Genomic DNA, 12,542 nt, shown 5'->3' on the forward strand with positions numbered 1-12,542 from the left:
ATCATTCTTACTTTGTTTTAAAATCTGTTTAATAGCTATAAGAAGAATTTCTTAAAATATGGGTCATATGTTACATTTAGTTTCTTTCTCTCCTTCCCTTATGAGGAAATGGCACTATAAGATAGAAAAGCACGTAAGAAATAGAAATCTGGATCGTGCAATCAGTTACAACTTAAAATTTTAATCTTATTCACCTAATCAAGTTGTTGCCTTGAAATCCTTTATTAAGTGATTAGCTCTCTTCTTTTACAGAGATTATTTGATTCCTATTTTGGGCCTTCTATTTAATAATGAGACATATCTATTTATATGTTATACACCTGTGGGCAGTTCACTTAGTTTTTAAAAAGTTTTTAGGGGCCATTTAAAGCATTAAGATCTTGCAGTCACTTAGCTTGCTGGAAAGATAAAACATGCTGGTTAAGCTTTTTGAGTCCAGTTTCAGAACTGACCCAGTTGAGAATGACCAAATTGGAGTGTTAGGTGATTTCTTAACAGTGGAAACGATAGAAAGATGGAGCAATGGAAACAGTTAAGTGTAATATAATTTAAGGTAAGAAGAGTTCCTTACACCGTAAATGTGGTCAGGTCTCAGGTTCAGAATCTAAACTTGACTGTGGAAATGGAATGTTCACATTCTAAGCTGTTGTATTACAGCTTAAATTTGTTGTGGCTCCAGGCAATATGTTAATTGCTTTCTTAAGCACTTCTCTCAAGAACTTTGTGGCAAGGCATACTATTATCCTATGTTACTCATGTGGACACAGATGTATAAAGGTTGGAAAACTTGTCCAAGATCTTTTTTAGCTAATGAAGAGATTTGAATGTAGGTACTGTGGCCCCGAGGCTATGCTCTTCATTACATCTGTAGGAAAATGCTATTTTGCATTTTGAAGTACATGGAAAAGTGAAGACAGTATAAATATCATCTAATTGTTAAAAGATTTATTTTTCTTTCTGTTTCTCGACAAGCTATTTATTCCATAAAGTTTTTTAATTTTATTTTAGTGACACGGATTCTCATGTATCCAGTTCTACCTCAGTTCGATTTTATCCACATGATGTGGTAGGTTTTCCTTTATTTTTATAAAATGATGTGTGTTTGATTAGCTATACAAATCAGAAAAGTTGAAATTATAAAATAATAAATTTTGTTGAAAACTATGGCAGAATCACCTTTGCTTTTCCATAGTGGATCTCTTCTTCTTGTAAGTTCTTTGTTAGGAAACAAACATCAAACACCATGAAGTTTCATTAGCTGTGTATGAATCAGTAATTACACTTTTGAGAATATGTAAACGCCCTTTGTTCACTAGTGTCATAATCTGGTTGTGCCATTTGAAAACTTCACTTTGAAAATTATGACTTTGAATATTATTTGTTAGCTGTAACTCATGTAGCAGTGTATATGGGAAGCTTAATGATGATATCACTGTGTAAAATATATACCATGTGAGACATAGTGGGAATATTTTAAAAAGATGACAGTGCTTTTGTCCTCAAGATGTAAATACTGTATTTAGAACAGACAAAATAAATGAAATTCTTATATGGAACACATAAGAGATACATATAAATAAATGTAGTGCCAAAGGGGTTGATTGTTAGTAGCTTCCTGCAGATGATTGGTTGTGAGCTGGGTTTTAAGACCATAGACATGAGTTGGCACAGAATAATGTTTTTCAACATTTGGCAATGTCTAGAAACACTTTTACCTGTCACAGTTAGGGGAATGTTCTGTTACCTAGTGCATCAACAGAAGCCAGGGATACTATAAAATGACCTACAGTGGACAGTACAACCCCAAACAAAGGATTATCTATCTGGCTGAAAACATGTATGTGCCAAGATTGAGAGATCCTGGCATAGAGGATTAGGAAAAAGCTGTTTGGGGAGGTACCTATCAATGCTAAGAGAGAAAATGACTATAGGAAGCAGATTTTCTTTACTATACCCACATATGTGTTTGAAAAATAAAGATTGTCTCTGCTTTTTTACTGGAGTGTATTCCTGGAAACTTCATAGGAAAGCAAAAAATAAGAAAATGATTATTTTTTTGTTTTCTACCGTTGAATGGTGAAATCCTGGCTAGGGCTGTGCTAGATAAGGGAAACTTTAGACTCTTTCAGCAGAAGGGGAAACTGGTGAACTGTTGAGTGGATGAATTAAAGCTAAAAGAAATGTAATGTGGTAACTTCCTGTGTAGCCTCTGAGGAGTAGCCTGCCAAAACAAAAGAAGAAAAGCGGTGTAAGAGGGTCTTGAAAACAACTGTGATAAGAGACTATAGGAAGAAATGGGAGTTGAAGGCACTAGATCCAATTCAGGAGCTTAAACTTAGCATGATAATGAGGTTCAAGCTTAATGAGAAAAGCCATAAATGTGACAGGAAAAGAGAAGCCACTAATGATTCACAGTAAATGATTTTAATGGATTCACAATCATACAGTGTTAAGATTTCAAATACATTTTCCAATACAACTCTTCCAAAAGAACTATTGATTAATTTGCTTTGTTTACTTCCTATTATCACCTTTTGTAGTTTATGATCATAAAATGTCTATAAGGAGTGTAGAGAATTAAGGGAGCTCAGATAATCTGTGAGCTGATTGAATCATGACTTGATGGAAGATATTTTCAGCCTTTCATGCTGACTTTCTTTTAGCTCTCTCTTCCGCAGATTCGATTGAATAGACTATTGACCATCGATACAGATTTATTGGAGCAACAAGACATTGATCTAAGCCCTGACTTGGCAGCTACTTATGGTCCAACAGAAGAAGCTGCTCAAAAGGTTAAACACTATTATCGCTTTTGGATCTTACCCCAGCTATGGATCGGCATTAACTTTGACAGACTCACACTTTTGGCCCTGTTTGATAGGTGAGAATATAGTGTGATATTAAAGATACGCGTAGATTTTGTTTTTAACTTGAAATGTCTCTAACCATTGAGGTTGTTACTTGGTTAACATGTTAGAAAATGTTTTCTGTTTTGGTCCTTTTGAGATAAAATTTAAGTATTTAAGGCTCCCAAACATTTAAAACTTTTTGGTGGCAATTTTAATATGTTTATACAAAAAAATCCTTTTTTTTTTTATCATCGATAAGGATCATGGAACTGTACTTAAAAGCCAGAGAATATGAAGTGTTAATAATCATAAGGTTATAGGTAATATAACTCTAAATATAAAAGGTATTAGAAAACTTCTGTTTCCCTATTTTGTAGTACTAGTCTTAATAGTTAACAATATTAGTCCATTAAAACTTGGTGCTTCCTACTGAGAGGAGTAATAAAGATTGTATTTACTCTCCTATCTGAAACAATGAAAAAAAGAGAAAAAAAAATGCATGAAACATTTCAGGACATTGGATATAAACAACAAAGGCATTAATTCCTGAGAGATTGGAAACACATTATAGGAGTCCTACAAGTGCCCCAGCTTACTACTGTAAGAGAGTTCCCAGTTTTCCTTGTTGGCTCCAACACAGGGAGAAGGTACTAAAGTGGAGCCCAGCAGACTTTCTGAGTTGAGGAGATGGAGCTATGAGTCCAGGGAGACCCAGAGCAGATAGGACAGAATATAGGAGAGAGGACTGCTATTCACAGAGAGAACCTCAGAGTTCTGCATTGGGTCTCCACAACTGCTCAGCAGGGTGTACTGATCTATAAATGTATGTAAAGAAACTACTTGAGGTCAGAAATAGATGGACAGAAATGGACAAACAGATGTCCTGACACACAGGTACAGGAATAGTGCCTGTTCCCACCTGTCTGATTGAAGAAGTTCATAATTCATGTTTTATGGTGCATTGTATAGAGTAATCAAGAAAGTTTTGCCTTAAAAGTGGGGAGTAATTAGCCCTAACATGCATACTGCTCCAGACCCACCAAACAAATTATAAAAGCAAGACCTAAAATGATCAAACTGTTTCCAAGTAGCCTAACAAAGTTCAAGAAGATTTATAGAAATCTCAAAATTGTTACTTGGCATCCAGTGAAAGGATTCATGATGACATCTAGCCAAAAATGCCAAGAAGCAGTTAAACATGATTTATGAGGAAAATAATGAATCAATTGAAACTAATCTGTAATTGTCACAGATGTTAGAATTAGCTATCAAAGACATTAAAACAAGTACAATTGTACTCCATATGTTAAAAGAAAGTTAAGTAGGAACATGAAAGATGGTTTAATTAATTAGAGAGACAGAGAGTATGCAAGTAAGAGGAGGGGTAGAGAGAAAGGGGGGAAGCAGACCGCCATCTGAGTAGGGAGCCTGACATGAGGCCTCAGTCTAGGACTCTGAGATCATGACCTGAGCCAAAATCAACAGTTGGATGCTTAACTAACTGAGCCATCCAGGCACTCCGACATGAAAGATATTCTAAAACACCCAAGTCACACTTACTGAGATAGTTCTTTTATAGAGATGAAAACTGCAATGTCTGAGATGAAACAACAGATGGAATTAATGGTAAATTAGACATCACAGAAGAAAATATTAGTGAACTTGAAACCATAGCAATAGAAACTATGTAAAATGAAACAGAGAAAAGAATCCTCTCCCACTCCTATCCCCCGGTGAAAACAATATATAAACAAATGAAAGTAAGCTGTGGGACAACTTCAAGAGACAGGAAGAGAGAAAAAAATTTTGAAGAAATAATGGAAAACTTTTCAAATTTGATGAAAATTCTAAATCTACACAGTCAAGAATGTCCATGAACCCCAAGTACAAGAAGCATGAAGAATATACCAAGGCACATAATTGCTCAAAATCGGTGGTAAAAATCTTAAAAACTGCAAGAGGAAAAAAAGACTTAGTTTGTACAGAGGAACAAGGATAAGTAAGACATTAGATTTATTGCTGGAAATAATGCAAGTAAGAAGAGAGTGGATCAGCATGTTGCAAGTATTGAAAGGGAGAGGTAAAAAACCTGTCAACTTAGAATTCTGTACCCAGAAAAAAATATCTTTTAAAAACCAAGATGGAAAAAGACATTTTCAGACTACAAAAAACTGAGAGAATTTTTCTCAGGCAGATCCTCACTACAAAATATTTTAAAGGGATGTCTTTCAGGCAGAAAGAATAATACAGTGGAAATATGGACCTACCCAAAGGAACAAAGATCACTGGAAATGGTAAGTTAACTACATGGACAAATATATAAGGCTTTTTTCTTGCTAATTAAATCTCTTTAAGAGATAAAAAAAAAAGAATAACAATGTATCGGGTGATTTATAACAAATTAAAGTTCATGATAGTAGCATAAGGTTGGCAAGGGGCTTCCAGTACTATAAATTCTTATATTAAGTATGAATTGGTATAACATCACTTGAAGTAAACTGTCATAAAATGTATACTATAATCCTAAACCAACCACTAAAATGAAAGAAAGAGTTATAACTAGGATGTTAAAAAAGGAGATAAAATGGATTCATAAAAATGACTCTGTTAATCTAAAAGAAGGCAGAAAACAAGGGAAAAGAGATCAAGAACAGATCAACAGATAGAAAATGAATGACAAGATAGAAAAAGTCAAAAATTGAATTGGAAAAAAAGCAAGACCCGACTTTGTTGTCTATAAGAAATGCACTTCAAATATAAAGGCAGAAATAGGTTAAAAGTAAAAGGATTGGGAAAGGCATACCATGCTGATACTAATCAAAGTAATGCTGGAGTGGCTGTATTAATGTCAGACACAGTAGATTGATTGATTGATTTATATATTTTATTTATTTATTCATGAGAGACACAGAGAGAGAGAGGTACAGACACAAGCAGAGGGAGAAGCAGGCTCCATTCCATGCAGGGAGCCTGACGTGGGACTTGATCCTGGGTTTCCAGGACCACACCCTGGGCTGAAGGTGGCTCTAAACCGCTGAGCCACTGGAGCTGCCCAACACAGTAGATTTTAGAGTCAAGAATATTACCAAGAATAAATAAAGTCACTTTTTGTAATGATAAGGGGTCAGTTAACTCATAGGAGTCAACTATCCTGAATGTTTTTACACTTAAAGCAGAGCTTCAAAATAAAAACTAACAGAAATAGGAAAATAGAAAAATTCACAATTACAGTGGAATTCAGTACCCCTCTCTGAATAATTGATTAGAAAAAATATGTAAAAAAAAAAAAATGTAGAAGATCAGCAAGGACATTGCAGATTTGAACAATCCTGGCAGCCAACCTAAGTTGACTGAACACTACTCAAAACAACAGACTACACATTCTTTTAAGTGCAGCTGAAACATTAACCAAGATAAACCATATTCTGGACCATAATAACAGAGTTAAATTTTAAGGATTCAAGTCATACATAATGTGTTCTCTAACCATAGTGGAATTAACTATAAGATAAAAACAAAAAGACCCAGGATCCCTGGGTGGCTCAGCAGTTTAGTGCCTGCTCAGGGCGTGATCCTAGAGTCCTGGGATTGAGTCCCACATCGGGCTCCCTGCATGGAGCCTACTTCTCCCTCTGCCTGTGTTTCTGCCTCTCTCTCTCTCTCTCTCTCTCTCATGAATAAATAAATAAAATCTTTTAAAAAATTAAAAAAGACTCTTGGGAAATCTCTAAATATTTAATGAAGCTAAATAATACTTCTACATAACTCATGGATCAAAGAAAAACATCAAGAGAGAAATTAAAAAGTATTTTGAACTGAATAAAAATGAACACAACATATCATAATTTTGGTGATACCAGTAACATACTACTCAGGAGAACTTACAGCACTAAATAAGAAGAAAAGTCAGTTCAATGGCTTCACCTTCCACCTTAAGAAACTAGAGAAAGAAGAGCACAGTGAGCCCAAGTAAGCAGAAGAGAGAAAATAGTAAAGGATAAAGCAAACATCTGTGAGGAAACAGAAAAACAAAGAAAAATCAAGGAAACCAAAAGCTTGATTAAATTGATAAACCTTAAAAAAAAAAAAAAAAAAGATAAGCCTTTAGCCAGTCTAATTAGAGGGAAAAAAAGAGAAAAGATACAAATTGCCTTTAACAGGAATGAGATAAGATATCACCACAGATTCTACAGGTATTAAATTAATGAAAGTATTATGATCAGTTAAATATAAATAAATTTGACAATGGACAAATTTCTTAAAAGCTAGAAATCATCATAGTTCATCATACATTACCTTAATGGTACTATATTAAATAAATGGGAATTGTGGCTAAACACCTGCCTATAAAGAAAACTCCAGGCCTAAGTGACATCAAAATAATACCCTAAATCAATTAAGTAGAGAAATAATAGTCTTTTCAATAAATGATCCTAGGACCATTGGATTTTGATATGAAAAACGCCTTTTATACTTACATTGCACCATATTATAAAATTATAAAAAGTAACTCAAAATGAATCATAGGTTTAAATGTAAAATCTAGAGCGATAAAATTCCAGATGCCTGGGTGGCTCAGTGGGTTAAGTGTCTGCCTTTAGCTCAGGTCATGATCTCAGGGTCCTTTAGAGCCCCTACTCAGCAAGGAGTCTGCTTCTCTCTTTCCCTCTACCCCTCCCTCCTCCTATATTCTCTCTTTCCCACACTCTCTCTCTTGCAAATAAGTAAATAAAATTTAAAAAATATAAAACACTAAAATTCCTGGAACAAAACAAAACACGGTAGGAGAAAATTTTTGTGACCTTGGGTTAGGCAAACTTTTGTAGATGACACCAAAAACAATAAATGAACAAGTTGATAAACTGGACTCATCAAAATTAAATACTAGCAAAAGCTGAAGGAGAGCACACCTACAGTGATGGGAACTATAGACAGTATGTAATATAGCAGAACTGCTGAAAGTCATTGGATTTGACAAATCTGCAATTCTATAATTGCTTTGTAAAAATAAATGAAAATACCAGTGTTTATTGATTTGAAAATACTATCAAACTTGTTTTCATCTGAGAGAACTATAAAATGAATTAGTACAGAGATATTTGTGAATTTTTTAGGTCAATTGATGATTATAAATATGGCATTGACTTAATAAGAAACAAGTTAATAAAAAATTTTATGATTATAACAATAATTCTTTATCTTTTCTAGAAAATTTAAATATATATGAAGATTTTAAGATAGGAAAAGGCCAACTATAATTCTTCTACCCAGAGAGAACCATTATTAATACTATCATTTTGATATGTTGTTTTTTTAACCTATATGTGTATGCTTTTAAATAACAACTTGTATCTTTCTATACATACAGTTTTGTGTCATTTTCTTTGTATAGCAGATATATTGAATATGTTCCCATGTTGGTAAATGTTTTTTTAAAAACCCGGCTTTTTACAAGTATTTAATATTTTATGAATAAAATGAGATAGATTCTTATTTTTCAGTACGACATATAAAAATCATCTTCATTGCTATGTTTAATAGCTGGGTCATCATATTATTTTGCAGTCTCAGTTAAATAAAATATAGAACTATCTCAGCAGCTTTGATAGAGGCAGCATTGATGGTTTTTGCTACTGTCTTCATTTTCAATATATGTAAGTCTATTTTTAAGTAATCTAGTAAATAAGTTTTGAGGTTATTTCAGATGATTTCAGAATGCAGAAAATGAAATCACTTGGTATCAAAATTTGGTCACAAACTTTGTCATATAAAATAACTTTTCCATTTTAATTTTCTAGAAACCATATTGAGTTTTTAAAAAATGTTTTCTTTGTATATCTCCTTTTATTTACTATTCAGGTTCCTTAGTTATTTGGCAACAGATGTTATAGAAAAGCAGATGTTAAAGAAGAGTAAACTTTTAAAATAGAAATTGAAACTAATATTATTATGTCTTATAATTAGAACTTTACTTACTTACTTTAATTACATGGTTAATCTGCACTTAGGGTTTTGTGTTAACTTTCCATATTACCTAGTTTCTTTTTCAGTATGCTCCAAAACCTTATTCAGAACCAGTACCAAAAAATCATCTCAGCAAGCATAGTATGAACTTCTTCATGATGTCCTCTACTTTTTCACTCTTAATTTCTTATATTGATGATATACTTACTTACTCATAAATTTTTCTGTCTACAGAAATCGTGAGATTCTGGAAAATGTGTTAGCTGTCATCCTGGCTATCCTTGTGGCTTTTTTGGGATCTATTCTTCTCATACAAGGCTTCTTCAGAGATATCTGGGTCTTCCAGTTCTGCCTAGTGATAGCCAGCTGTCAATACTCACTACTTAAGGTACCAGCATCTCTCTTCTTTTCAGACTAGGGAATAATATTTGTGTTACAAGGCAGAGGTTTTGTATCATTCATTGCATTATAGTAATATGTTAATTTTTAGATTTATTTTCCCTGGGTGATTACATTAGATTGGGTAGGGAGCAAAAGGGACATATAAACTTTAAAAAAAAAAAAAAAAAAAGATGTGTAAATGAAGATTCCTAGGAACTATTGGAAGAAAATATTTGGGCATTTGTTTAAAATGAGAATTAACATTCTTGAAATTCATTTAAAAAATATCAACATCAACTATCCTATCCCCATTCTGTAAGATGAAATTTATTCAAATCCATCAGTGGTTAGGTATAATAATGTCAAGACTAGTATATATATATTTTTGGGACACTGAAAGCCAGAAGATTGGTATTCCTTTAATTGGTATACTGTTTATAAACAGTAGCTTGAAAATACCAAATGTTATTAATTTTAAGCTTTCTAAAAATGGAAAAATCAAATACTTAATTTTTCACTTTCCATGCAAAATCGGTGTGGACTGTTAATGTGGATCATTTGCTTTTTTTCTGAGCTAGTAGAAATTCTTGCTTGTATTGGTTATTTGCCCAGTATATGCTAGCATGCAGAACTCTCCCCCATCCTGAAAACAATTTGTTTAGTTCCATTTATACTGTTAACTGTCCTTTATAGATAGACATCCAGCAAAACTACCTGTGCCAACTTCATTTCTTCAAGTCTCATCTACACTTTTTTCTTCATTGCTGTACTGAAGTTGCAGTCTTTGTGGGCTAATAATCTAATTGCCAAATCTGTGTCTTTTTTCATTCTTCATCCTTTTTTGAGTGCTGTATCATTTAGTACCTATGAATACTATCTTCTATTTTTATATTATCCTCATTGTTCATCTGTGACTTTATCCTGCCCTGATGATTATCTTACTTTTCAGATAACTGTAATTTCCTTTGTTGATTCCTCTCTGGTCTTTGGACTACTCCATAGTTTATGAGAATTTTTTAGGGTTTTATTTGGCCCTCTTTTCAGCTTGCTACTCCTTGCCAGTGAAGTTACCCTCTTTTATTACTTTTTTGTTGTTCCTCCTATGTATGAATTATGTCCAGATTTTTTTTTATGTGTCCAGATTTATATCTCAAAGTCTTCATCTTTCTCAAAAGCTTTAGTCCTATCTATCTAACAAGCAGTTTGGCACATTTTAAAAATAGCACATCATCATCTTCTGATTAATATTTCTCTTTCCCGATTCCTTTGCTTTTGACAGTAGTATACTGACTCAAAATCCTAAAACCTCTCTGTTCCTTACTTCTCGATCCCTAATAACAAGTAATCAGGTCACTTTGATTAAATTTGGTGATTCTCTGTCAAAATTTTTGGCCTCTATTCTTTCTATTTCAACCATTATAATCCATCTCTTTATTGCCTTAAACTATTTAAATTCATTCCTTTGCTTCAGTGTCTCTTGTCCTGTTAACTTTGTCCACTGTTTTCAGGTTAATCTGGTTAGACATAGGAAGATAAAGGATGATTGAAATTTAAAATTTTTTTTAGATTTAAAAAATCTAGTTGACTAGAAGAATAGTAATATGAAGAGAAGTAAGAAAGACTGGTCCAGAAGCTTTTAGAGGCCAGATGTTGGAATCGAAAGAGTTTAGTTTACCTGATCTCATACCCAGCCAAGAACCACATGCCAAACCTAGTGAGCTTGGCCTTTTGTAGAGTTGTAGGGTGGTGATAGATCATTTTAGTGAAATTGTTTGATATGCTCTTAGAAATGAATTGGAACTTGGGAGAAAAGTCATGATTTGGGAAGTAGCTGCCAAATATGTTTTGAACATTTTTATGGAAAGTTGATAAAATTTCTTACACGGAGACAACTTGATGATTTTGGTGTGAAAATGCAGATAATTTTTAAAAACAAATACTTTTGAATTATTTAGTAAGCTTGGAATTTGTGGGCTGAACTAAAATTCTTCTTATAAACTAACCTATATTTTGTGCATTTCCTGAATTGGAGTGGTATCATATAAGAAAGCTTCTACCTTAACTATACTTATGTGTAGTGACGAGCCAAGGAGTAAGATAGACTAGCTACCATATGCCATTTCAGAAATATTAAGCTAGATGCAAATTATTAATTAGTAATAATAAGCTTAAGAGTCAGGAAAGATTTGAGATCTCTTTGATATCATAGTGATTTGGAGTTTCATCTTCTGTTGATATTTCAACAAAATTAATATAGGTTATTTCTTAGCTGTGGAATTTTTACTTGAAATTATTCCAGGCATTTTGAAGGTTGCATATAAAGTTACCAGGATCTCAGTAGTATAATCTATCTTTTGTTTCATTTTTAGAGTGTTCAACCAGATTCTTCTTCTCCCAGACATGTAAGTTGTAATTCCCTAACATTCATCAAAACCTTCTTTTCGTCGTATGTCAGATTGAATTAAGATTTATGTTATTATTTTCTCATTTAACTTTTGATGCTCTACTAGAAAGATAGATGATTTATTAGTGTGAAATAGCAATGTAATTGTAGACTCTAAATCTCAGTTGAAAATGAGCATAATTCATTTTTGGCAACCTTTTTTTAGGAGGAGGTTATCAATTAGGTAGACATGGTTCATATAAACTCATAGTTATTTAATAACTTGTGTTTAATAAATTTTAAAGAATAAATCATCAGTAAGTATTAAAAAATAGAATTTTGAAGTAGGGAGAACTGTATATTATTTTGCTTAGGTAATTGTTAAGAGCAACAATAAAGAGGTAATAAGTTGATCTGGTGTTTAGACCTATGGACACTGAGGAGATTAAAAACTTTATTATTCACTTTGTGACTTTGGAAAAGAATATTAATTACTAAACAGTATTTTTTGTGAAGTGTGATCCAATTTTAGAACTGACCATAAAGTATTTAGCAGAAAGAATGCCAAAGGGCATTCTCTTTAAAATAGTCCAAAAACAGACTCCCAAGAACAGTTTATGATGATGCCTTTTTTCTTGACCATAATTATTATTTTTACCCATACACTGGAATAGTGTAGATGAGCAAGACAGAACAAGAAAGCAAATGATTTCCTTTCAAGTGATTGTTTAATATTTTTTAAGAATGCTTTTGAAGTGTAATGATATATGGCAGCATTGTTTTCAACTTCAAATTTTGACATAATTTGAAATTTAGGGAAAAGTTATAAGGATTATACAAATAATTTTTTTTCTTTAAGATATTTATTTGAGAGGGAGGGGGAGAGAGACAGCATGTGCATGCACATGGGCAAGTGGAATGAGGGGCAAAGGGAGAAGCAGACCCCGGGATCATGACTTGAGCCA

General features: G+C 33.0%; 1 protein-coding gene across 13 annotated transcripts in view; it reads left to right on the top strand.

Moving 5' to 3' along the window:
• The window catches only part of PCNX1 (pecanex 1), a 163,706-nt gene that overhangs the window by 88,641 nt on the left and 62,523 nt on the right, over window positions 1-12,542 (top strand). For 11 of the 13 annotated variants that reach the window (XM_077909812.1, XM_077909813.1, XM_077909819.1 and 8 more), the window contains 4 exons: window positions 1,009-1,066; window positions 2,664-2,881; window positions 9,048-9,201; window positions 11,564-11,596. In XM_077909812.1, coding sequence (XP_077765938.1) covers window positions 1,009-1,066; window positions 2,664-2,881; window positions 9,048-9,201; window positions 11,564-11,596 — 463 coding nt within the window. The remainder of the gene's footprint in view (window positions 1-1,008; window positions 1,067-2,663; window positions 2,882-9,047; window positions 9,202-11,563; window positions 11,597-12,542) is intronic. The other 2 variants (XM_077909815.1, XM_077909826.1) reach the window with 1 other exon arrangement.

This window comes from Canis aureus, chromosome 9, assembly GCF_053574225.1.
Source record: "Canis aureus isolate CA01 chromosome 9, VMU_Caureus_v.1.0, whole genome shotgun sequence".
Classification (NCBI taxonomy): Eukaryota; Metazoa; Chordata; class Mammalia; order Carnivora; family Canidae; genus Canis; species Canis aureus.